The 27,593-nt window shown below is 42.0% G+C and overlaps 1 protein-coding gene across 9 annotated transcripts in view; it reads left to right on the top strand.

Annotated features, from left to right (window-relative positions):
* Nucleotides 1–27,593, top strand: part of PXDNL (peroxidasin like) — a 421,482-nt gene that overhangs the window by 214,374 nt on the left and 179,515 nt on the right. For 8 of the 9 annotated variants that reach the window (XR_002093899.2, XR_002093901.2, XM_014606787.3 and 5 more), the window contains 4 exons: nucleotides 1,464–1,633; nucleotides 8,180–8,297; nucleotides 15,305–15,474; nucleotides 16,598–16,867. Coding sequence is in view for 7 of the 9 variants with exons in the window: in XM_014606787.3 (XP_014462273.1) it covers nucleotides 1,464–1,633; nucleotides 8,180–8,297; nucleotides 15,305–15,474; nucleotides 16,598–16,867 (728 nt within the window). In the remaining 2 variants the exon portion in view is untranslated. The remainder of the gene's footprint in view (nucleotides 1–1,463; nucleotides 1,634–8,179; nucleotides 8,298–15,304; nucleotides 15,475–16,597; nucleotides 16,868–27,593) is intronic. The other variant, XM_019498626.2, reaches the window with a different exon arrangement.

The raw sequence follows: 27,593 nt of genomic DNA on the forward strand, positions 1-27,593 counted from the left end.
TCTTTCTAAATAATGTGGGCTTTTTGAGAGGCATTCCTATTAATATTACTTTTGGGACTGAGTTTTTTCTTTGACCCAGCGTTTAAAAGAAAATGACTGTTACCATGAGCAAAATAAAGATATAGAAGATATATATTTTTAAAGGCATATAGTAGTTGTGAGAAAAAAGAAAATCATGCTGAAATAGGGCCTAGGTAGGCTTCTCCTTAAATGGATCTATGCTCGGGAAGGTTGGAAAAAACTCTGCTAGCAACCTCAATGCAGGAAAGTCTTTAAGCAGATGTAGAATTTTAAATGCGACTTCAGAGGCCTTAAGCACAAGCTAAAGTCTAGAGAAAGTCATCTTTTGCTTGTACTTTTGTGCTTTGCCAAATTGGAACCAGATAACAAATTGGAGCCCTGCATAAGGCAGGGCTGCCCAACTGGTAGCCTGCGAGGAGTTAAATTGAGACTCTTAGGCTCCTACCTGGCTGCCCATACCGTCCCCCCCCCTCCGCCCCCCAAATTGTTCCATGCAGTGTACTTGTGGAAAAAGGGGTGGGGGAGGATTTCATGGGCAGAGTGGAATGATGAAGGGAGGGTTGCAGACATGTGGTGCAATGCTGGGTGGGTTGGGGGGAGTCTTTAAAGTGAGAAACTTGGAGTGGGGACCCCAGTGCAGCTCTTGGGGTGTGTGCTGTCAGCTGCTTGGTATCTGGACAGCTCTGGTGTAAAGTAATGATAGAGGTTCCTGGGTCCATAGATTTCCCCCACCCAGAAATACTGTAGCACTCACAAGTGGTACTAGATAGCAACCTCTTTTGCTCTCTGATATGTGGGGAGGCAGATTATATCGTGAAACTGCACTGAGAAGGAGAGAAAAAGCTCCCTAGCTCTACTTTCTTTGGTAATGTGCCAAGTAGGACCAGCCATCATTTAGATTCCACACATGAAAAGTAAAAAATGTTGCCACTCTTTCAGCTAATTTCTCACAGGGAGCTTTGGGGAAAAAATCATAAGCCCTTTCATCTAGAAGAAGAATGAAAGTTAAATGTTTTATCCCTTTATATAGAGCACTTGGAATTCCACAAAATAGAAGTGTTACTTAAGCAGAAACCCCTTTAGGAATATGAGTAGCAGAGCTCTTCCTGTACATAGCCAGATTCTCTAATAGATATTTGCACCCTGTGGCTATTAGTGTTCTGTGCTGGAGTTTTTATTTTTCCGTACTTCAAACATTTTTTTTATTGAGGAACAGGCTGTAATCCTGAGCAGTGAGTGTGTGGGAGGATGGCAAGAAATTCAAAATGCAGTAGGCTTGTAGTAAGTGTGTTGTTGATATGTATATGTATGTGTGGACACACAGATGTAGTTATTTTGAAGAGACTATATACTACCATAAAAGGTAAAGGCAGCTATTACATAAAATCAAGTCAGGTGATAAAATGTCTTAATATTAATTCTAGACAACTATGTATTCACAGGCGTTTGGACTCTAATGCCTTAATTTGTGACTGTGAGTTACTGTGGTTGGCTGAACTGATAAAAGACTATACCAGAAAAGGCAATACCCAGGCTGCTGCTTCATGTGAATATCCCAAGACACTTCAGGGAAGGCCTGTTGCCTCATTACTGGTGGAAGAATTCACCTGTGGTGAGTGAAAATTGTCTTAATGTTGTAGAAATTTAAGTCTGACTAAGTCAAAATGGGTATGGTGTATCTATGTGTATTAGACCCTTGCTGCAACTTATGCTGTAAACTGCACAGTGGTTAGTCGGCTTCGTGTTGTTAGCTTAGTGGCTTAGTGAAGCAGTCGCACCTTAAGGTGAAAAATCATTACAGGCTGCCCTTCATCTGCACAGCCATGACTTGCCACTAGAGGCTTGGTGAGCAGGGGCAGGACTAGGAGCTAGGGACAGAACTGGCTCACTGCTCCTGCTGGGCAGAGCAAACACCACAGCCTTGGAGACCCTGCATCCACAGTGCCTTCAGTCACTGCTTGGACACTCGCTGCTCCTGCCAGGCAGAGTGAGCTCCAGAGCACTTGCATGTTGTAGGGCCTCCCACTGCCCGGACTACTTCACTGCTTCCACCAGGCAAAGGGAATGGCAGTTCAGTTCATGGTGGAATAGGCGCTGCAGCTGCCAGGCACTCTGGGGCTGTGGTGAGCAGTGGAACAGAGGGACTGTGCCTGGCCTTGTTGCACCCTGACATCCCCACTCATCCTGACTGCAGAGGGGCCACTTCATCCTGGGATATTGGAAGACTTCACTTTGGGCAGAACAGCTGTGTGGAGTGGTCAAACCTTAGTGGAACAGGAGCTGGGCTATGCAGATTAGAGAGAATCCTGCCCTGGAGTGGCATAACTTTAAGATGAATAATAACTGCTTTAAACCATTTAAATGTGTTAACATGCAGACAATCCAGGGGCTAAGAACTCCAGAAGCTGCCTAAAATTACAATGTACAAGGCTCTTAGAGAGTGTGGAACAAAACAGTACATTTAACTGAAACACAAAAATGTGGATGCTTTGGTTTTACTTAGGTCTAAAGTGAAAAGTGTGGGGGCTGAGGGAGAATCGAGGATCAGGAGTCCTCGGGAACGCTAGCTGGGATTGCGGCTGTGATCCCGTGACGGGAAGATGGGTACTCTCTATCACCGGAGCGGAATTAGGCACAGACGAGACACGTATCAATTGGAAAACAGAGATGGCTTTACTTACACTGTAGAGTCGTATACAGCGCAGGCAATCGTAGTTGCAACAATTCTACTCTGTAATCGGTAATCGAGGAGCTCTTGTAGACCGGGTAGCTCGGGTCTAACTCGGGCATGCAACATGGAGGATACGTCGCAAGGCATCGCTGACGGGGAGTCGTTGGCAGGTGATCAAGCTGCCGGAGTTCCACTCCAGGGGGAATTGCGGAGTTCTCCAACTAGGGCGGAAATGCCCCTAACCTTTAAAACAGCTAGCGAGCCAATTGCCAGCCGCCATGTGGGAATAATTTAACTTCAGCCAATCATATTATGCAAATCTGCATTTCCTCGGCGGGAACTCTATCCACGCCGGAACTCTTCACCATGCCGAGACTTCCCCTGCCTTACCGTGCCTTGTGCTATAAAGTTCCATTGTGTCGAGGCACTAATTCAAATCAGCTCTGACAAAAAGATTTTGAGGTCTTTTTGATTTTGAGCAATATATTTTTATTGAGATACACTGTAATTATTGAATTGAAAAGTACAACTTAAAGAACTCTTGCCAGTGTAGATTGCACTTGCCTAAATAATTGACACCTTGAAAATAACGGTTTCTCCTGTTTATACGGATTTAATACAGTTAATTTTAGTGACATTTTATAGTACAAAATATCTTCTACTTTACTAATAGAAAGTTAATAACTAAAACCAAGCCATGCTTGTGAAATAAATGCATTGATTACATTTTGTGATGGAATATTCACTATGGCTAAAGTTCATATGAACAAAGTTCAGAAGTGCTATCAGTTGGAAGCAGGACCCATTTATTCATGTTTCATTGTTAATGTTGGTTATAGAGTACGGCAGAAATAATGGAACGATATTTGTCTGTATGTATATGCATAGTGAGTAGTTCTATTGCTTTAATGGGACTACATACAGAGAAATTCTTTGTGGTATTTGATTATATATTTATATTTAGAAGAGTTGCTCACTAGAGGCTCTACAGTTAAGGTTGCAATATTAATGTACTGTTCTCTGCAGGAACGCATGTCTCAGATCATATTTCCCAGTCAAAGAATATCAGTTTGAAGACTGAGTTTTGTTAAATGTCTTTAAATGTTTCTATGTATTGTTGAAGACAGGGAATCTTTAAAGACTAACTTGTTAGTCGGTGACAACCTATATGATGCTATGAAGGTCATTGTCAAATCATTTTGGCTTCATATGACATGAAAGGCATATGAGCACACTCCTATTCAGCCTTTGCTAATGATACTGAATTTAGAAAGCAGACAAGGAATCATGTTTAAAGTGGATGAAGAACTTTTTAGTAGAATTTGTATTTTAACTTTGTGGAACTTGGTCACAAAATGACTGAACTTAGTAGGATGGTTGTAGAGCAGGGGTTTCAAATTCTCTCTGGGCCCCAAGCTGGATCTGGACTGTGATGCTCCTCTTGGGTTTGATCTGCAGGGCCAGCAGACATTGCGGGGGTCCAGGGACAATAGCAGGAATCTGGGGCACTACCTGGGGTCTAGCAGGTACAGTACGAGTGAAGGCTGTATCTACATAGCCCCCACTTGCCCCTCTGCTGTCAACAGCCATGTCCATCGGGACCAGGACCCAAATTCCATGGCAGACCTTGCCCCTGGTTCTACCTTCAACATCCAGTAGCCCATTGGCCCACTGTCTGTATCTTTGGCATCCCTGTTTTAAAGGATTAAACGTGAATATTACAGGCAAAATCCTGAGATATATATATATATATATATATAAGGGGAACTATTATTTTCTTTTCTTTCAATTGAAAAAAATGTATCAAGAATGTCAGTGTTCAGGGTCAACTAACAGCTGCCTGAGATTTAAGAAGTAGTTTTCTCTATAGACAGTTATTTCACTGTTGGTCATTATAAGTTTTCTTGCATCTCTTTCACAAGCATCTGGTACTGGCTGTTGTCTGAAGCAGGATAACTGCGCTTGAGGAAACCACGCTTTGAACACATTTGGCAGTTCCTGTGTTCTTATATCCTACAGTGTTTTCTCTGCACCTTTTCACAACCAGATCTGAATGGCCCTGTAGACAGCTGTGCCAGACTCAGTTCTGTCACTAGGGCCAGACAGCTTGACCTCCACTTGCTCTTACTGATAGTGCACACCCTCCAACTCACCTGCCATGTCTTGATCTTTTTAGGAGAAAGGGAGGATCCTTGGTTATTTATATTTGCTCTCACAATAATCTCAAGCTACTAGTCCTCAGGGCTCCTCTTCCCCTTACATCCCATCCATGTACCAACCAGATCTTACAGGATTGCCAGGCCACTGGTCATTCGGTAGAAGGATAACGCTGCTAATGGGTCACTCAATTAGCCGTGCTCATTTACGGCTTACAGTCTCGACTGGTTGAAAAGGCTCTTCCAGCTTTGTCTTAAATCACCCACCTGGAGGCACCTGGGTTTGGGCCACTCTTGGGTGACAACACTCCTCATTGATTGTAGCACAGCTACCACCTCCTATTGGTCTATGCTATGGAATCCACTGGCTAGGCCATCTGTAGCTGAGCTCTGCGCAGAGTGCCTGGGGTCTTTCCTCTCTCAGCACAGCCTAACAATATTGACCCCTTTGCTGTCTCCGAAGCCCACCAGTAGATCATGTCCCTTTTTTACCAAAGTCCTCTAGGGGATTACTAACCCAGGCTTAATGCTTCAGCCCCTCCCTTCCCCCCACTAGCACAGTTTTTAGCTTTTACTATCCACGACTGGTGGGGCTAGTCCAGAGTGCCTTTAACTCAAACACAGAAAGGACTGTTGAGCTCAAAACAATAACATGTCCCGAATCCTTTCCTGCAACAAACTCACAGCCTCTTCTTGTGGTCCTCCTGGGGAAAGCTTCTTGTGGTCCTCCTTGTGGTCTCTCTGGTGCCTCTCCCATGGTGTTGCTCACTGCTTTCTGCGGGGCTTGGGTCCCTAGGGCTAGAGGCTCCTGTGAGCCTTTAGTCTGGTGAGCAAACTCCTATTCTGCTTGCTTTGTTCCTGCTGAAGAAAGCAATCCGTCGGTTGTGGTCCTGGGTCTCTCTCTTTTCTCTGCTGGTGTGGGGTACACACTTGCAGGCAGGTTTTACTTCCTGGCACACTGGCTAATCTGCATCCGACACAAATTGGTAAACCAGGTTGGATGTGGTACCTGGGGTCTGTGCTGCTGCTGGCCCTGCAGGTACACCTCGGACCCTGGGTGGCTAAATGGTGTCCACACCTTGCCTCTGATCTCTGGCGGGGGTGCCTCTTGGGGTCTCTCCACTTTGACGTCATTTGAGGTATTCTCCACTGTGACAGTCCCACTTGAACATTGCTGGTCTTGGTTTATCTAGGTTGACTTCTGAGGCTCAAGCCAGTAGTGTCTGGAATCCTCCAAAATATGAGGATTGAATTTGTTCATATTAAATATATCTTACTTGGGTAGCAATTTAAAAAAAAAATACACTTGTCTAAATAAATTGCATTTGGGAATCTTCCTATGGGGGTGTGGCTGAGATGATTTGGTTAAACGATTAAAATGAACTGAGGGTTTGTTGGCAATGGCAAAAGCTACAGAAAACATTACCATTACTATGAAAGTTCTGATGTCTATCTGAACAGCTGTCCCTTCTAAATGTTAATTGATAGGGGAGGCATTCTGAAACCTTTAATCAAAAACTCAATTATGTTCAAATTATATTAATGGAAAATGTTAGGTGATTATCAGTAAAGTCAAATATAATGTTACTCTACTACTGTGTGTTTTTATGGTAGATTAAGGCGATAAGATTTCCCAGTTTTATCATGGGAGATTTAAACTATGTGCTGTTTCAATAGTTTGTCAGGATATTATTAACATGTTAATCAAAATGTCTACCTCCAAAGTATCTTCTTTTAGCTACCTTCCTCTTACAAATATAAAACTCAGAAAGGGACTATGATTTTCTACAATATTAAACTTTTCAAACTGTGATGGAAGAAGATATTACAGCCACATAGAAGTGAAGATAGATTTCTTAAAATGCAAAATGCTTATTCGAAGATGAGCCTGATAGTCATTAATTACTAATTCAATATGCCATACTTCTGTACTATACCCTTGGTGGACAATAATACTGGTGTAATGAAATTCTTGTTAAGCCAATGAGTGTTTACTATAATAGATCTATAATCACCTGATCATAATCAGTAGATCATCACTTGAGGCTGAACTTTATATTGCTATATCAATTAATAGAACTGCTATGTTTCTTGAGTGCAAATTAGAGCTTGTTGAAAAATGAACTTAGCAAAAAGTAAAAATAAAAAAGGTTTTACAGAATGGCGTTTCTAGAAAAGCACTATTTTGTGAGAACTGAAATATGATAAATGTGATAGATATGATAAATAGTTATCGTTTAGCCTGGATTTTAGGATGAAACTTTCTTAATATGGGGGGTAGCTAAACGTTGAAACAAGTTACCCAAAGAGGTTATGGACTCTCCATCCTTGCACATTTTTAAAAGCAGGTAAGATAAACATTCGACTAGGATGGTTTAGTCTGGGATGATTCTACCTAGAGCAGGGAGTTCAACTATATGACCTCCTGAGGTTCCCTCCTGCCCTACTTTTCTACAATTCTGTTAAATGAAATTTTCAATTTGATAGCCATCTCTCTCAAAGTAAAATGACAAGATCATTGCCAATGGGCAGATGGGGAAACTCAGTCTATTTTTTTCTGGCATATTTTCTTCCTAGGCTGGTAGCATTTTCTCCATAGTTACTATAAAGGGCTTGATTTTATAAAATATACCAACAAAAGTATGCCTGAACAGATTCACAGAATAGGAAATATACCAGCCACATTCTAATCATGAATAGCACACAGTAGCTTGATTATGTAAGTGACTTTATAGAATGTAGACACATTTTTAAAAGCTTTTTCTTTGAGTGATTGTTCCAATGCACCTTCCAGTGTATGTGCATATGTGCTGGCTTTACATAGATGTTATATCGAAAATGAGTTATATTCCTGAGAAGTGATTTTGGGTGGTTTGTGTTGTTTTGTGAAGAATATAGCTGGCCTGAGAAACAGTGTAAGCAGGCTGGTCAGCTCTGTTCTCAGACCTTAAAGTTCCACGGAGCATTTAAAAATGGTAAAAATAAAGTAGCAAATAATATTATACGAAGTAAATTATAAAAGTATAGTAGTAATAAAATATAAAATATAAAACATACTATATTTTATTTTGTTAGGCAGCATTAATTCAATTAATCACTTTAAATAAATTGTATGAATTATTTACCAGCTCACAAACATTGTTCATTTTAGAACAAATGTACATATAGGGTAAGATGCTTACCATACGTTGTGACATTTCCCCAACAAAATCTTTGGTCACACTTTGAGATGATGGTGAAAATGTATATAATATTTTCTTCCAGAAGTCATCATAAAACATTTTTCTACCCAGTGGCTGTTTTCTTTCTACCTTTTTTTCTTTCCTTGCAGAGAGACCTCGTATTACCTCAGAGCCTCGAGATGCAGATGTGACCCCAGGGAATACAGTTTACTTTACCTGCAAAGCAGAAGGAAATCCTAAACCCAAGATAATTTGGATACATAACAAGTAAATACTAAATAATATTTGCATGTGTGTATGAGTTTAACTTCAAGTGCTGATTATTATTAATCCCTTGGCTATTATATTGGTACTGTCTGCATGTGTCTGTAAACAAAACATTTTCTAATCTAATTTAATCAGCAGGAGGCTGACTTTGAAAACACAACCCAATTCTTTTAACACAGAGAAAGCAAGCCAATTCTTTATCAGGGAAATGCATAGAGAAGAAAAGAGGAAGCATATTTTATTTGTTCCCCTTAATAGGCTTAGTTGGTTTCCAAAGTGAAAGGAAACTTCAAGATTTATTAAAAAGGACCCTCCCCTTGCATTTCCCATCAGAAATCCACTTTCCCTTGAATAAGGGACAGTGTGCACAAATAAACACATTTTAATGAAGTATTTTCCTTTTATAATTTCTCAGGCCTATTCTCTTTTTACTTTTTTCTTTTGAGTAGAAATTTATGTTCAATAATAGATTATTTTTTAAATAACTGGGATGCAGTATTAAAGATATACTGACCAATACAGTATTCAGTATTGACAACTTAAGAGACTAGTTCCATTCCAGCCTGCGTTCAGAAATCAACAGGATTTCAATAAATGTATAAAACTTAAGTACATACCTGCACTTGAACAGATACTCAAACACTTTTCCTGAACAAGGCCTCAATGTTCACTTGACCAGAAGATAAGAGACCTGAAAAATTATACAAGGAAAAATATTTCATTCAAAAGCCAAAGGTTACTAAACAATAAACACATTCTTGTCTGTAACAAAATTTACGAGCTAAAAAGGAGAAAGGATAAATAGTTAACCAAAATTTACTCACATTACATATATTGTTCTTATTTAAGAAAATGAGCTCGTGTTTCACCATAACTTTTTTATTTCAGTTGAAACATGAATGCTGTTTTTTCACCAGTTGACCTCTAAATACAATTATGTGTAGCAGGTTTGCCTTTTGGAGCTTGGGTTGAGTCCTAGGCTTGAAATCTTGCTGTTTTGATTGGTGGAGCTCATCCCCCAATCAGGAGGCAGCGAGAAGAGTTCAGCCACACCCCTTTCCTGAGGGGAGGGGGAGACTAGTCCCCTCCCCCTCCCCCCCCCCCCCCCCCCGTGGACTTGATTGAAGACTGCAACACCCGGGTCTGGAAGACTTCAGGGTGGAGCCCTGGAGCATGTAAAAGGAGCTGCATGCCCAGTGTGAGGAAACACATCTGGGACAGAAAAGAGAGAAGAGCGGGGCACTGAAGAGCTGAGGAGAGCTGCAAAGCAGGGTGAAGCAGTAGCCCAGAAGTGCCCCTGAAAACTTCCATCAGTGGGGAACGGCAGACAGCTCCAGCAGCTGGGCTCTCGGTTTGCAGCACAACACACAGTGTCCAGACTTTGGGAGCTGCGTGAGGTGGCTCAGGTCTGCAACCTCTGGTGTGTGGCCAGAGACACGGCACACAGGAGGGTGCATGGAGTAGGACCTTTGCAGTGCTTGGGTGGCTCAGGTCCTCAACCCCCGGAACGAGGCTGGGAGCTCGGTGCAGGAGGCGCTGCATGGAGGGTCCGGGAGCTGACTGAGGCTGGTGCCACACAAGGCAGCCCAGGCTTCTGACCCATAGCAAAAGGTTGAGTCCATGGAGCCAGATGGTGATCGGGCTACTGAGCCAGCAGACAGGGCCAAGCCAAAGGCCTCAGAAGCCCTGCATAGCGGAGCCCTGTTCCAGGGGACAGCGACCCCCCAAAGCCCACTGCAGGCAAGAGAGAAACTTGGCTCACAGGATGAGGACCACCCTCCAGGCATGGGAGCCGTGAGTTGCAGGGAAAAGAGGATTCCTACAGGGGAGGGGGAGTCCCCCCATGGTTAGTTAAGGGCTCCTGAAAGTGGAGGTCCCACTGGGAGGGCCCCCCTAAATTTCCAGCTTCTTTATAGTGCTTGGGAAAAGCCCAAGGGCATTGAGGTTTCCCCTCAGGATTTAGTTTATCTTTGGGGTTTATCTGTTTCACATCAGATACTTACCTGTATCTGGAGCACTGGTATAAGGTTTTATGTCATTTACCCAGAGGGTATTGTTTATGTTACTGGTTTAGATGTCTTATAAATATATATATACATTGTACATATGTTTAAATCCATGTTACCTTCCCTTGTGATACGTTAATGTAAATAAATGTGTATATAGTTAAGTTCCCTGACTGTCCTGGCCTGGTTCTATAGGGACGGAGGGAAACTGAGCGGTCTGCCGTTTCCACCCCACAGCACACCTGCCAGCTAACAATTCCCTTCAACTGGAGAAGGGGAGTATATACCCAAGTTACCTGGGCTACATATGTTTAAAAAAAATCCCAATTCTGGAGCTCACCAGCATATCAGTACAGCTCCTGTCAGGGATCTGGCCAGATTCCCTGCTTACACAGGGGTCCAGAGCCTAGGAAGCGAGTGCTACTGGTGTCCTTCCTTTTCCTTCTCCCCCTCTGTAAATTCAGCAGCAAGAGAAAAGTGGGGATGAGTGGCAGTGCTCAGCCCCTGCTGTCATGCAGCTCTGGAGCCCAGGGCTGAGTGCTGTTGCTTCTCCCCTCTTTTCCCCCTGCCTTTGAATTCAGGAGGGGATTGTAGGGAAGGGCAAACAGCAACGGTGCTTGCCCCTTGGCCTCTGGAGCTGCATGAAAGCAGTGGCCTTGGCCAGGCTCTGTGAGATCAGAGAGCTGGAGCTGCACTGATATACTGGTGAGCTCAGAAAACTCTGTGCTTATAGTGTGCAGCCAATTGGAGTGGTGACCATGCCACCAAATCCCCCTGGTTCCACCTCTACCAGTAGCCAGGAAATAGGTCTTGCATTGGATTCATAGGCCTTTATCCCTTTTTTCTCTAAAAAGCAGAAGAAAGGGTTTCTGAGATTGAACAGCACAGGCAGGCAATAAAAAGAAGGGCTTAAACCTCAATTCTGTGTTCAGTGGCTGTGTCCAGAGCCTCCTTCTCGTGAGCCTTTTTTCCTCCATTAAGTGTAAAGTTATTTTGTTAGCAGTGAGCAGCACAGGTGATTCATTTTAAAGTATTTATAAATGACCCAGGCTGCTGCGGGTGCCCTCTGCACTGATTGTATGAACTGAACCTGGCTGGTTACTGGCCCCTATCTGAAGCCCAAGAATGTAAAATAAATAAATGCACTGAAATATTAGAATCTTAAGAAGGTACCTGACCTGGGCATTGATTCACCAGACTGCTATTTTGAAATATGAGAATAAAAAAGTGTGATCATCCTTGAGGCCAAACATCTAACACTATTCTCCAGAATCTGTATTTATAAATATTTTATCCAAAACATCTGCTGTTAGTTGATGAGCAGTTTAACTAACATTATTCTCATTTAGAAAGGTCCTAAACTACAGTGCTTTGATACTATAAGCAAAGTAACAAAAGAGTTAATTAAAAAAAAATATTGCTGCTTTGAAATATTTAATCTCTTTGGGCACATCCATCTATCCAGGCACGTGTGCTTGCAGCAGCTCAAATAGGAGTGGCAGAAATTTAAGCTGGGGATTTTTGCCTTAGCACACATGCCCGGACATGCGCTTGGGTCTGGGGCAAGTTATGCCACTTGGGGCAAAATAACCTTGCCCAGCTCCTCCTGGAACTGCAGCCAGGGGGAGCTACAGCTTGGGACCAGCCCCTGTGCTGGCCCCAGCAGTATAAAAAGTTGTCCTGGCAAGTACCTGAGAGCTATTCGCTCTCAGGAGCTTCTGGGGCCCAGCCAATTGGCATCTGGGGACACTACTCCTTGTGCCAGCTGGACTGCTAAAGCAGCCCTAAATGAGAGTTCCCTGCACCCTCTACCCACTGCAAGAGTCTGGCAGCAGGGGCTGCTGCCTGGCTGTGACCTGCTGCCACCTGTGACAGCATGGGGCCCCAAGGGTGTGCACCTGCCAGACCTGGATAGGGACTGCACTCCACTGCAGAGGCATCTTCACCTCTGGGCCAGCTTCCAGTGTGCTGTGGCTGCACAGTTGGCCTTTGTGTGGCACTGCTGCCATGTGTGCCCCATGCCTGGCCATCTGGGCAGCTATCACCTGGAAGATGTTCTCAGTGTCATGGCCTGCTTTGAACTGTCAAAGCATATCCTCCTGGGCCCAAGTAGCCAGGAGATCAACCACTTCCAGCTTGGTTCTGTGTGCCAACCCTGAGCAGGCTCCTCTGCCTGGGTCCTGCCACATACCTCACTTACAGGAATTCTGGCGTTCCTTATTGAAAAACTGCAAACTCTCTGATAAAAGCCCAAATTCACTCTTTAAAATACTCCAAAATCTATGTTCTTCCACAATTAAAATAAAAGACTACTCTCTCTCTCTCTCATATATGAGAGAGAGAGAGTTCAGTTGGGCAATGTTTTATTGATATATTTACCCTTTTGTAAGCAGTTGGGAAGCCTACTAGTATCTCTAACATCATAATAAAATAAATTCTAAATATCTGTATGTTTGGATGTTTGCTCTGGGTTTTCTTATCCTAGAACAATTGGAACTCCCCCTGACCCCTTCACTATCTAGGATGTGGGAACAGTTACCCCTGCAGCCACAGCTCCTGCCAGCAAGTCTCAATCTGTCTGGCAGTTGGCCACACTGGGTGTGTGATGGGGGGATGTGGGGTTTGCAGGAGGGGGGTGGAAAAGGGTGTGGGGGAATGTGGGTGGAACCTGGGGTATGTGGGTAGGTATAGGTGGATTGTGGGGGAACTGTGGGTATGGGGGGACTGGGTTGGGGGGAGCTTCTCAGGAGGGGTGCGTTCCCTGTGCCTCCACAGGGTGCAGCCCCCCCTGCACAGAACATGAACTGCATCCCCGCAGGGCCCACATGCCCCTCTGCAGGGTCTATGCCCCACCACACAGCCCACAGTCCCTGCCCTGCAGCAGCAGCAGCCATTGGGGCCTTTCCTGGCATAGCCCCCCGGCGGCGTGGGGCAGTGTGCCTCAGCCCCAGCCACTTGGCACTGTCTGTGCCACATCACATAGACCAGCTCAGATTGGCATGGGTCTGTGCACCTTCAGACAGCTCCAGGCCACTTGGGCTGTCACCCAGGGTCCTGCACTATTCACAGGGACCATGTGCTGTGCCGGGCTGGGTCCTGCATGCACGGGCTCTGTGTGCAGTTCCATGCACACAGGACTCAGCCCGGCATGACACGCAGTCCCCACAAGTGGCACAGGGCTCCAGGTGACAGCTGGAGTGGCCTGAAGGCACATGGCCCTACACCAAGGTAGGCCAGGCCCACCTGATTTGACACAGGCAGCGCTGGGTGCCAGGCAGCCAGGGCTGGAGCCAAGCTGTATTGCCCTGCGCTGCAGGGGTGCGTTGCCAGGAGGGCCCCCGAGCTCCCCAATGGGCTGCTGCTGCAGGGGGTGGGGGGCGCTGTGGGCTTTACAGGGGCAAGTGGGGGAAACCACCCCTCCCGAGCAGCTTGCCCTGCACCCACAGTCCCCTGCACCCCTACAGCCTCCCCCCTGCTCCAGGGCCCCCACTCCCAGTCCCTTACTTAGCTCAGACGGAGCCGGGGTCCATGCAGCCTGCACCACTCCAGGCTGCCCTGCATGTGGAGGCAGTGTGCTTCAGCACTGGGACAAGGGGAAGCCATAGAGATGCTCTGGCCAGCTTCCAGAGCATCTTTTTGGAGGTTCCAAGCCCCTGGTTGCCTCAGGTCATGGTTCTAGACTGTGTGCCCTGCCCTGCCCTGCTTTTTTCTGGAGTGTTTTTTTTTTTTGTTTTTTTTTTTTGGATACCTGGATGTCCAGGTTTTTTTGTTCCCAGTGTGCGTCATGCCACCTCTCAAACTGAATAGTATATTTGTTTATGATGTAAGAAGGGTAAGATTTAGATATGCCCTTAACTATTTCTTGCCTTAAAAATAAGGCATAGTAAGAATTTTAAGTGCTTGGTTTTGTTATAAATAAGTCTAGTTGTCACAATAACCTTATCTGTGTTTAAAACATTTTTAAGTTCCTCTTTAATTGAGCTATATCTGAAGCTTTTTGAAAAAATACATACCACCATCCAAAAGCAAACTTTTCCACGTGAGCCATCCAGTGAGTTTATGCTGCTTATATCATAGCCTTACTTTGAAGCCCAGCAGGGAAGTTGCTTCTGAAGAAACAATCTAGTTACTGACTATGTTTTGTTTCGCTTTCTTGCAAACCTGCAGTAGCCAGAGTAGAAGGATAATCATTTCAAACACTGTAGAGCCTTAGAATAGTAGAAACCGCAGTATTCTAATTAGCCTATGCAAACTAAAGTTTAATTTAGTGAGGACTCTTTGCAAGTTGCTTTTATATTGAAACTGTCATAGTATATCAGTCAGCAGAATAAATGAAGAAATTATGCTCTAAGCAAACAGTGCTGTTACCCTAAGGAATCAAAGGACTGCACTGCTGCTCTGCAGTCTTAAACCTAGCATGATAACAATAAAATTAACAGAACATTGATCACTTAAAAAGCAAACCAAAAAGCCCTTATTATGTGCTGGACTTGCAGTATTTAGCTACAGTCTTGAGTGGCATGTAGATATTTCACAGTTCTTCCAAGGACACTTTACTCATCAGTGTTTTATTTAAAAAAAGAGATAAAGATGGGGAGAAGAGGCCACAGTAGCATAAATTGAGTGAGATCCTTAACAAGATTCATCCCTTCAAGAAACTGAAAGTCATAATCTCTCACTGACTTCATATGGAGTTGTAGCACCTCACAGGATTGGCCCAAGAATTAGAAGCTAAATATTGCATTTAAATGTATCCCCAGCCTCAGTCATTTTCCTCCAGCCTCAGTCGGTGATCATTCCAATTAAATAATATGAGAGCAGTTTTAGAATGTATACCAAATGCATCTGTTTATGCTCAGGCTGTGATCTGTATAGTTTTCTCTAGGGATTTTCTATATATTTTCTGTATGTTCTTTCTGTGTATTTACAATAAAGTATTTAAAAAATAATAAACATTTTCTAATGTGTACAAGATGGCCAATTGTTCATCTCTGTTTTCAGCCAGTCATTGGATATGGAAGATGACAGGCGGCTGAATTTGCTCGATGATGGAACCCTCATGATCCAAAACACCAGAGAATCAGACCAAGGTGTATATCAGTGCATGGCCAAGAACGTGGCTGGAGAAGCCAAGACGCATAGTGCTTTCCTCAGATACTTCAGCATTCCAAGTAAAGTCTTTCTGCTTGTTTGTGTTAGGGGTCAGCATGGAAGCATGCCTTTCATTTACTTGAATATATTACATAATCACGTTCCACAAATATTTTAAAATTGTCTGTTTGCAATTTAGTAATTATTATTCAAAGTTTGTATAATTTCCTTCTTATTTATTTGTATTCCAATATCTAGGCCCCTATTTATTTTGGATTGTTCAAGCTTAAAAAATAAATGGTAATCCCTTCCTGGGAGAACTCAACATGTAGTGTTTAAGAGGTGGGAGAAGAGGTTAGTGTTTACCTTTTCTGAGGTAAGCAGAGAAATGAAGACATATTTTACCCTAGGTAGCACACATGTCAGCCTGTAAGGTGCCTTGACATAGCTGATGCCATTTTTTTTTTAACTAACACCATGAGCTATAAGCAAAATGAGCAGAGAGGCAGATCTGGAACTTGAACCTTGAGTCTTTTTCTGAGTTTTAAGGCAGGTTCTTAAGCAGAAGATGATCCTTCTTCAGGTGTTTGACCTTTTGGCCCTGAGAACCAAATGAATGGCATGGGGCCCAGTTTGCAGGCCAGATCAGGCCCCATGTGCCAGGATGGAACTCTATACTGCCATTGCCGGGCCCCCACACACCTGGATTGGGCCCTGCGTGGCCTTGGCTGGGTCCTGCACACCAGGCCCCTGCACCACTCCCATGGGGCCCTGCATACTGCGATTGGACCCTGCGGCCCTACACTATCCCCATAGGCCAGGATGTGCCCCACTACTACCCACACCCAGCCTCTCATGCCAGGATAGGGCTCTGGGATTCTTCATACCAGGGTTGGGCCCCACACCAACATGCATGGTTCAGTCTAATGCTCAGGGGCACTCTATCCAACCTGCAGGGCTCCCCACAGGTTTGCAAATTCCACAGCAGTAAAACGGTGCCACCATTCCCCTTCTACCAAATTTTTGCACCCATGTGGATACCCATAGGCTAGCTGACACAGTGCCAGGGGCCAGATCTCACCTGCAAGGCAGGGTTAGCCACTTGAATTAGATGGTGGCATTCCAGTAATGTTTATACAGATGAAAATTAACACTGTTTTCCATATCATTGTTTTGTTTTTTGTTTCCCCTACCCCCCACCAGCCAAGCCCAGTTTTATAATTCAGCCCCAGAACACAGAAGTCTTAGTTGGTACCAGCACCACTTTGGAATGCATGGCCATAGGCCATCCTCAACCTCGTATCAGCTGGTCCAGAGAAAATGGAGACTCATTGGATGAATCCAGGTACATAGTCACTTCTGGAGGAGGACTTTTTATACAGAATGTGACACTGCAAGACCACGGTCAGTTTATCTGCCATGCTAGTAATAATCAGGACTCTATTCAAGCATCAGCAAAGATTATTGTCCAAGGTAAGTAGAACAAGACAGGGCTGATAAGAATTACATGGGCAAGCTCGAGATATAGTTTTCATATTGTCTTTGTTAAAATACCTGGTTTGATCTAAAAATGCAGGCTTTAGTGTTGTTTTGCAGTGTGTTGTTTAGGACTGTGGTCAAATTCTGCCTTGGATATGTATGAACCTAAAACTTATTAATTTCAGTAGTAGTTGTGTATATATATCTAAGGACAGAATTTAACATTTAGGAGTTAATTAATTAGAATTATATATTAATATTTCAAGTACTCAAATTTTATTAATGACACTGGACTGAATTCATCACTGGTATACCAAAACTCCATGGACTTCAGTAGAGTTCCACAAGGGATGAATGATACCCATTGTTATTCATTTATTTATATAAAGGGATATTTAAGTAGGGTGCATAAGCTGGGAAGGTCCACATTGTACAAAACAGCTGGGCTTAAACTAGCCCAAGTTTTGTAAGACATCAGTTAGTTTTCCTTCTGATAGGGCATCCATCATTATATTTGAGTTAACTTTGGTCAGACTAGAGGGTTGGCTGTAATACTTTACAGCTCAATAAGCAGTGGGATGAACAATTTTGTAGTGCTTTAAATAAGTAGTTGTATGACCCACCAGTTTTGAATATAAGAAGCAAAAACATTCTTTCTCTAATATGTAAGGAATATAGCTTGATTGAGATTTTTTTTGTTTTCTTCCTCAAAGCTATGCATGTGATCAGGTATGTGTTGTAAATGTGGGCATATCTGAAGGAATTGCTAAGGGTAAGCTAAATCAAATAAATTTGCTTTGCATCTGTTTCTGAGAGTGATTACTTCTGTGGTTATTCAGTGTTCCCATTCAGCACTTTCACAAATAATTTGCAAATGGAAAAAAAAAAAGATAAATTATTCAATATGAATTTGTACCCTTCTCTATTCCAGACCGTAGGCATGCTCTGTTGTAGCCTTCTGTAGTTCTCTTTATTAGATAATCAGATATCAAGGAGATAAGCATAATATAAAGAGATGGATTGTTCCAAGATATTTCCTGCAGTCAGGAACCCTCCTTCCCCTTCCCCCCACCCCATGCTCAGTAGCTCTGTCTCAGTCAGTAGCAAAATAAAGATGTCCTAGGAAGTCGTCACAGAGGGAGATGCAGTGCCTCAGGTGTTCTTTTTAGAGCTTTGATGGTCTGTCTGTAGACTTTGAATTATGCTCTGTATTCACTGGGAAGTCAGTGCAGAGTGCCGAGCATTGGTGCAATATGTTTTTGGTAACCTGTTTCTAAACTTTCTATTTAGGTGGTCAAAAATTGAAGTTTTTTCTTCTTAGAGTTTCAATGAGCAATTTAATTGAGCAACTTTCTCCTTATATTATGCTCATCTCCTCGGTATCTGAGTATCTAATAAAAAGACCTACACAAAGCTACAACAGAGAATGCCCATACATAGTCTGCAGTAGAGAAGGGTACAAATTCCAATTGATTAATTTATCTTTTTTCTTATTTGCAAATTATTTGTGAACGTATTATTTTTTCAGTCATTTTTTACTGTATGTAATAGTTGAATCATTTCCTCCAAACAGTGGCCCATGGAGATAGTTAACAAAATAGCTGAGTGTTTGTTGTTTTGTAATTTGTTGTTCATGCTGTATGATTGGGTATTATGTTAATAGAAGTTCTCAGCATTGGTCTAATTTTGCTTATGTTGATGCCAGTAAAATTTGATTTAGGTTAACAGGAAAGGTTTGAAAATCTCACTCAGTATGGTTTCTGCATTTTGCTGGACGAAGTAAATAGAATGATTATTGATACAGTTATTGTGGCTAAGATTTTCTCAGTCACTGGGAAGCACTGGAGAGTGTAGTGATCATTGGCTTCAGTAAACATAGGCATACGTGAATGAGAAGAACTAAAAAGCAATCAGGGCTCACGGTAGAGGTGATAACTTTTATTAGACCAATAACATTTTTCCAAAAAAAATTCTGTAATTGCAAGCTTTTGGACACAAACACCCTTCTTTCAGGGGAAAATCTTTTCTCTGATGCCTGATGAAGGGTGTGTGCCTGAAAGCTTGCTATTTAAAGATTTTTTTTTTTGCAAAAATCTTGTTGGTCTAATAAAAGATCTCACCTTTACCATGAGCCCGTATTGCTTTTTCCTCTAGACCAATACGGGCACAATCTGGATACCTAAGAACTAAAAATGAACTTTTAATGTAAAGCAGTAGGCAACCTCTGCAGGCCCTTTGTCTCCCTCTGTCTCTCTCTCTCTTGAGAAACAAAACAAAAAGTGCATGAAGACAGTAAAAGAGGCTCAGAGGTTTTAGGCCTGCTGTATTCTTTTCCTGCCTCTGTTGGGTATGTTTATGGAATCCAGATTTAAAATAGCTAACTCACTTCAGTGTTGAGATACTGAGAGGGAGAAGCCAGACTTATTGGCTGCTTAGGCATCTTTACATTGAGCATTTACTGGTCCTAGTCCCACTAAATAATTATATGCACGTGAAGGCTGCAGGCAGATTGTTGGGGTTGTCTCATTTTATGGCTGTTGCTAGGGCATTCCCTCATCAAATACATGAAACATGTACTTTACAGGTACATCTATCTGGTAAAACCACCAGGCTCTAGGTTACATCCTTGTTGTTCAGTTACTGCTTACCACTGTCATTAATTATATGTGCAAGCACATTTTGTTTGCAAAAGGTGAGCTCACCTCTTTTCGTCTTCTCAGTTTGTTTGATTGCCACTCCCGTTCCCCCGTTTTTTTTTGGAAACTTCCCTATGGCCTGTCTTGCATGCAGTGCTATTTTGTATATCCATCAAGTCATTTATTAATTATTTTTAATATCCTCACCAAGGGGCTCAATGAGCTTTCTGCCTTTGTAGCAGTGGCATGTCACAGCTTATATGCATTTGTCTGGAAGGTGACATCCTACATGATTCAGAAGCTGAGGTTCCAAGAAAGCTGCTTGATTTCTTTACCAGTTGGTCTCAATCCAGGTACTGGGAGAGATGACTAGGTTCTTTCCATCAACTTCATCCACATGCATATTACTTTCCTTCTTTCCACCCACACGATTCCTGCATACTTTCAAGTGTTTTAATCTCTTTCATTTCCCTTGTGAAAACATTCGTTGTACAACATGGTACAGGATTTGTAGTATGTCAAATTAAATACCTCAGCATTACTTCTTCTTTCAGAGCTGTTTAATTATTGCTACTGATTTTAAAAATGCTTACCAAAAGTTAGCTTGTGGTTTCAATGTTAATCACCAAGTTGTTTCAAAGAGATCTCAATGACTCTCTATATTTTCTAGCCTTCAAGAGAAACCAAGAAGTCTCTTAGTGTCTCAAAAAGCTCACAAATATATTTTAAAATTGAAACTCAGAGCTTTAGACAGTTTGAACATACCAGCTACATAAAAAAATATCCTTTAATTTGAAAACATTAAAAAAGGATTGTTTTAGTTGGTGTAATCAGATGTATATCTCTATATACCCAAGGGGTTATGATTTTAGCAAAGTTGTTAGATGCTCTTTTCTTTGTTAGTGTCTTTTTATCATGATATCTTTATTCATTAGTTACCTATATTTAAATAATTGAACTTTCAAAAAATATCTATGCTTATGGCTATAATTATAATACATATAGGACCATAAAGTAAAATTAACTTATTGAATTGGTTTGAAAACAATGAGATTGTGAAAAGCAGAAGGCAAACGGGATTAGGTCTTCCATGTTCAGGACCTGTTGGCATAGATTTAGCAGAGATTTATTTGGAGGTATTGTGGATAACATCTCTGTGCTTGCACAGTAAAGACTGAACTTGTTTAACATTATAACATGCTTTTGATGTTAAAAGTAGGAAAAATGATTAAATATGCTCAGGACATGAACTCAGGAGGCACTGTCAATAAAAGGAGAATTGAGATGTCATGCGGGAAGAGCTGAGCGACCTTGAAGTCTGGAATAATCAAACTGGAATTAAATTCATTAGTAAAAAGTCATGTACTTCGCACCCAATATAAAATATATTTTTGCCATTAAATGAGAGCTCCTGAGCTGAGATTAGCAAGGAGAAAAAGGACCAATCAGTTGCCAATGTCGTACAGTTGTAAAAAAGGCAAATTTGAACCTAGGATGTACCAGGAGATAGATTTCCAATAGAGGAAACATAATGCCATTGCACAAAACTTAGTGAGATCACATCTGGACAAATGCACACAATTCTGTTTGCTTCTGTTCACAAGAACACCCTGGAATACCTGCAGAGAAGGGTGTCTAAGGATAATTAGGGGAATGGCCATATTTGTACCACTTCCCTGACTGCTGTGAAAGAAGCCACACTCACTCACTCCTGCATTGTATATGCCTGGGCCTGGCAGTTATGTAGAATATGTGGTTTACAGTGGTGCTGAGTGTATCTGGGCTACCCTAGGAGTGGTCTTGTACATAGTAGGAACAAGTGAATAGACTTGTTATCTGAACAGTTGCATCTAACACAAGATCAGGGTGAGACAGAGAGAGAGAGACAAGATTTGCATTCTAAAAAGCGTGTTTATTAAGAGATAACACAGTACTTTAGGAAGCAATGAGTTAGTTACCTTATTAAGCAGGTGCTCTCTCCCAAGAGTGTTGATCAGACAGCCCTTAGGATCTGTGGGACAGCATGTCACTTCAGCAGACTTGAAAGCATGTCTGATTACACTCTTTACATATTGCCTTTTTTTAGCTTTAACATTTAATCCAATGTATAAGCATGGTTTATGACAATTTTCCTTTTTTTTTTTTTTTTTTTTTTGGCTTAAAACCCTACCTTTACTTACCCCCACTCATGCTTCACTTATGCCCATGCACATTAATATTCTATTACATCTTTTCTGCTTGACAGCAGGGTTAAAAACTTCATCTTAGGCTTAGCTGTTACAAATTTTACTAATTTTGTGCCATGCCTGCTTGTACAACTTGTTGGTAAGTTCAGCTGTTGCTCCTGTGTTTAAGAATAAGGAAGACTTTAACAGTTCTGATACCAAAAGACTTTTTTTGACCTACAGGCTTGTTTCTTGGTAGAGGTTCTAGGCTCAGCAGGGAGGCCTATATATGTAGCTTAAAATACTTTGATTTCATTTCCCTACCAAGTGAGGCTGGGAGGAGATAGGAATGAACACCAGATATGGAGAAGAATTATTTATATTAAAGGATGGTTGACAGAAGAACAAAAAGGTATAAAATGGTCAAGATTAAATTTAGGCTTGGAACTAGAACGACGGCTGCTTGCAAACGTTAAAATATCAAACAAAAAACAAACAAAACAGAGGTTCACTGGAAGAAGCAGCACATTAGTTCGACCCGGTTCTGCAGTGTCTGTATAGATCAGGCGCCTCAGCAGGGTTTTTTGGTAGTTTTGTGAAAATAAGTAGTTCTTTCTCACCCACATCCTACCTTACCGATCCTCATTCATCCTTTCTAATTATCCTGTCCATGAATCATAAGTTACATTGTCTGGATTTATTTTATTTATAATATGCATAGCCTCTGATAACTCCGAGTAATAAAATATAGCTTTTAACTTTAGAAACCACATGATTGAAACAGCCATCTGGTTGTCCTTCATTATTCTTTACTACTTCCTTGTTACTTTTAAGTATTAGCATCTAGGTTTTTAATTCGTCTTTAGCTGGATCATTAATCAACCTACTGGTGAGCAAAAGATATTTTTTTTATTTTCTTTTAAAGCAGATTGCATATTTTTAAATGCGGTGCTTGTCTGTCATTTTAGCTGATGCTTCATCTTCTTCTTCTGATTCGTATAGAATTCATATAATTTGAGGGAGTAATTTGAGTCACTAACATAAAATCCTTTCCCTAGGTTGGCTGAGACAAGTGAAAAATAAAATATTTCTCGTTGAAAAGTGTAAATTGGTGTGAAAGACAGATACTTACTTTATATAGGGTCTGATCATTTATGCTGTAAATCAGAACTCATTCCCACTCTGCTTTATAAAGAATGGCCAGAATGGCAATGCTTTGATTAATTTTAATAAGAAAACAAAACTCCATTTATGTGATCAATACAAACATAATAATAAGTTCTATACTAAAAACTGCCCATGGAAATGCATTATTTAAAGTAATTTCATAAATGTTTTCAGAATTGGAGGAGTGTATAACCACAAGTGAAGAGATAAAAGCATTAGATCTGTTACTAGGCTATAAATACCAGAAGGTTTCCCTTAGAAAGGTCACCGCTTTCGAACGAGCTTTAATTAAAGCGCCCTTGCTGCCATTTTGAAATGGGGGATGCTGAATACATGAGATGCTGCAGGCATTTTAATTAGAAAATGCTCCCCACCGTACCCAAGAGTATGTGTAAAAATGCTTATAGTTTCTAAAGGACATTAGCTAAGTAGTAACAAAAAAGATGAGATGTGCAAATGTCAAACCATTTTGCTTTTAATCTTTTATTATTCAGTTTTCCTGTTTGTAGTAGTAGTACGGTTTGCTCATAGAGAAACACATTTGCAGCCATCTTAATTAATTCTGTGCAACACTGGTCCTAAACTTCTTAGAATTGAGGCATCCCTTGTTAGAGTCAAGGCAGTCCCTTGGAAAATGCCAGCTCTTAGCTTTCACTCATTTTTTGACTATAGAAAAATAGTTGAGCAATTCTTCTGTTGCAAAAAAAATATATGTTTTTAATATTCTGGATTTTGATTTGAATTTGGTTTATCTTTTGAGTCTTGTGTAGGTATTTGCATACCTAAGAGTGCTAATATTGTGTGGCACCCCACAGCACCCAAGTTGAGAGTGACTGCCCTACAAAGTGATTTTCTATCATAACCTGGCAGGAAAAAAAAGAAAAAACTATGAAAAAACTATGTAAGCTTGTTGTTTGGGACCTCAGAAAAGAGTGTCCTTATGCTTAATGGTATTTTACCCTTACTGAACCTCACTTGCACATAATTAGTATTTTTTTGTTTATGATATAGTAATTACTCCTTTTACAGAATGCCTCATGCATAAGAAGAATTCTAACCAGCTGGTGTGTGGTCCCCCAGGAGTTATGCTGTAAAAAAGTGGCTGGCAACTTTTGGGACCTGCAGGCTGGAACAACCCAACATTGGCAGCATTCCCATAGTGGAGGACTTTGCCTGCCCTGGGGCCGGGCAGCTGGAAGCTGCACCCATGAAGCAGCCAGGGGATGGTGAGAAGTGGCAGTGGTATGGGCCAAGCTCCCAGCTGCCCAGCCCTGGCTTGGATGTAGGCAAGGTTCCCCCACTGGAACACTGCTAATATATTGCCAAAATCTTTTCTAGAGGATGTGTCTCTGTTCACAGGAGTAGGCGACTTAAAATTTTAATGAAATCATAATATTTTAATTCTCCACTGCCACTAACTATGGAGATATTGCAATTACTAAAAACACCTATGGCAATTAATTTTGAGCTTGAATTACACTTATTTCTTACGGATTGACAAAAAACAAAGGGGAAGATGAAGCTGAGAGGATATATAAGTAGCTTGAAGGTGAAACCTATTACAAGAATGCTGTAACTTTCCCTAACCCAAAGGAAATTCAGAACTAAGGTTAAATTTAAAAGGTATCAATGTATGGAAAAGCACAGTTAAGGCATTCCAACATCCTTAACTCTGCTCTTTAGTGAGGCCACACAAAGGAGAAAAAGATGGAATAGGTTTTCTCTAAAAATTAAATGAATATAGTGTGGGGTCACGTGCTTAAATCAGGCACTTATGCTTGGTATATAATGGCAATATGAGGCTGAGTTAGGGCTGTTGGACACCTTAACTGTGCATTTAATCAATAAGTGCTTGATTATCCTTTGTTTGGCTTGTTATTCAGTTAAGCAGATGGCATTCAATATGTACTGAAGAGGGGAAAACCAAACCTTTCAAGATGCATTGTATAGTTTGTGGAGCAGGTGGGGGAAATGTATTTTAAAAATATATATATTAAGATTCTTTTCATTCACACAGAATGCAATTGTGGAATGCATTTTACCTACTGAGAAGAAGTATTGATTCCATTTGCTTATATTTTGAAAAGTTTATCAAATAGAAAATATGAAAAACATGGAATGTATCTGTTTGACTACCTTGTGTTGCAGTGCAGTATATCCTGAGTTGCTTAAATTTCTGAAAGTTTCCTTCCTAGGTTTGTTTCCTATCAAGAATCAAAATATGCTGGAGAATTAGGGAACTAGAGAAATTAATGTTTAAGTCCTTCTGGTCTGGAGGCTAGTCATGAGGCTGACAACCACACCCATCAAAAATGTGTTGCAAAAGCATGTTAAGACAGTTAAACCTGTCAGTCAAAAACAAAGTTATGCAAGCCGATATGAATTCAGTCCATTTGATCTTTCTACAAGAAACAGCTTTGAGTGCTGTTGTTGACTTTGAGTTTACTTACCGTGGAAGTTCCTTCCATAACTTTGATGACTGCATTTATGGTGTAACAGTGCAAAAGGGAAGCTCGCTCCAGCATGGAAATCTAACATCATCAGCATCAACACTAAGTTGTAAGCCTTTGGGTGGTGTATACAAGTCTTACATTTCAATGGATCGAATCACATTTTTCCTGATAGAAACTCTGGGCATATATGCATTCACAGTGCCTTGTCTGATAGAAAAATGGCACGTGCAGTGGAAAATTTAAACCTTGTGCAATGAGATTTAAATCTAGCTTGATCTGGGTGAAACAGGTATAAACCCATGCTTGCACAGTTTCCCCACTGGTACAAGTTCCCCTCCTGTCATCCAGCAGTCCAGTGGCCACTGTTCTACCCATTTCCCCTGCAATGAGAAGGACTGTTTGTGGCTTGGCTGGATTTTGCTGCTCCAGCTGAGTCATAGACCAAACCCATGCCTCTGTCAGGCCCTCTCCACAGCTCCAGGGCTATGCAGTTTTTACCCATCCCTCTGTCCTCCCCCCCCCCCCCCCCCCCCGGCGCAGGCAGGTGGAAAAGCCACCCACCAGCATTCTCCCTGGATCCTGCACCCCTGAAGGGCTGTAGATGTTGGTCTGAAGTGCGATATGTAGGTTGCAACCCACCCATAAAGCACTTCAGAGCCCCAGGCCTACAGTCACAAGCACAGGGCTGCAGGTGCAGGTTTTAAATCATGAGGTGGGAGGGGAGCCCACTTCTTTCCCCCCCCAAAAGTTACACCTTGTCGCACCCTGGTCTGTTCTCAGAGCCTGGTGACCCCTTCCCTGTCATGGACCTGGCCTGACCTGCTCTTAACCTCACCATTGGAGCCCCCTACCCCTCACACCTGGCAGCCCTGAGTAGTTCCTCTCGGTGTTAAGGGGGGTGATGTGCTTAATTATTGATGGGAACTGTGCTGTTTGGGTATGGGATGAAACAAAGCTGCGTCCTCCCTCCACCATTCCCCCCACCACTGGGAGCAGACCCCACTGCCTTCCCACTCCAGACAAGAACCAGCCCACTCCCTGCCCCCTCCCCACCCCTATTAAACTGAACTCACCCAACCTTAACCCCTAGACCTACAAGCACCCAACCCCAGTCCAGTGACACCTGACCCCAACCAGACTACCCAGCCTGTGCTAGAACTGGGTCTGATGGCAGGTGCCAGAGGGATGAGTATACATTGAGCAGCTGGAGGGGAAATGGACCATTTTGAAAAGACAGCAGATGCACTCTGGGAGAGAGGAAAGTGGGGATGTGGGCCAGGCTGTCCACCCTGACTTGTGTCCTCTGGTGCTGTCAACCATCTGCGGGCAGACTGCAGAGCCTGCAAAGTGCACCGGGGTGCATGTTCTGAGGCCCCTGGGCTGGATGCCATCAATGATGCAGTCTGTCTGCAGAGCAGGCAGCTGACCCCGTGGACTATGTACAGAGTTCTGGTAGAAGCTCCAACACCTTTACTAAGCTGCTTAACTTCTACCAGTTCATTTGAATGCCTGTACACATGCTTTATTAATAAATGTCATAAGCACACTCCAATGTGGACCAAAGTCATGGGAGAGCAACGGGTCTACCCAAAGGAAGTGAAATAGACTTTGGTGTGGGTGACTAGACCACATGTTCAGATTAAAGTGATCAGACAGAATTAAAGTGTTGAACTTTGACTGGACACCATTACCAATAACTGAACCAATGTCCCAAGAAGAAGGTGGGCTTATTTTGACCAAATTGTGAGAAAGCCAGGTTCATTTTGTCAGACAGACCCTAGAAGAGAGGTCAATTTAGAGGGGCTTTTCCTAGTATATTAAAGGTCTGAAACAGCAACCTTTTTAACCTGAGTGGATTAAAGGAATAGCCCCAGGTTAACAAAAGGTGACTATGCCTTATGCACTTGGTAGTGCACAAAATGGATTGGGTTGGTATGAGAAATGAATTATGTTTTTTAGTGGTGGGACTATGGGAACATGTTTGATTTACTGTTTGCCATGGCTTTGAAGATTCAGATGCAAGTCAGAACTATTTACCATTTATCCTTAGAGTCCCAGCTGTATAATATTTGGCACAATTCATTTCTGTGTAGTTTTGTATTAATGAGCCAGTAGCAAAACATTGTTCTTGACATTCATGTTCCTCCATATTTTTTATTTTATGTATCTACTGTAGAGATACAGTAAAAAGTGTGTCTGATTTTAATGAATTTAAACTGCTTCACACTTTTTTTTAAAAACATATATATCTTATTGAGTTATTGCTTACATCTGTTATCATAAAATGTTATATGAAAAG

This window comes from Alligator mississippiensis, chromosome 3, assembly GCF_030867095.1.
Source record: "Alligator mississippiensis isolate rAllMis1 chromosome 3, rAllMis1, whole genome shotgun sequence".
NCBI classification, from domain to species: domain Eukaryota; kingdom Metazoa; phylum Chordata; order Crocodylia; family Alligatoridae; genus Alligator; species Alligator mississippiensis.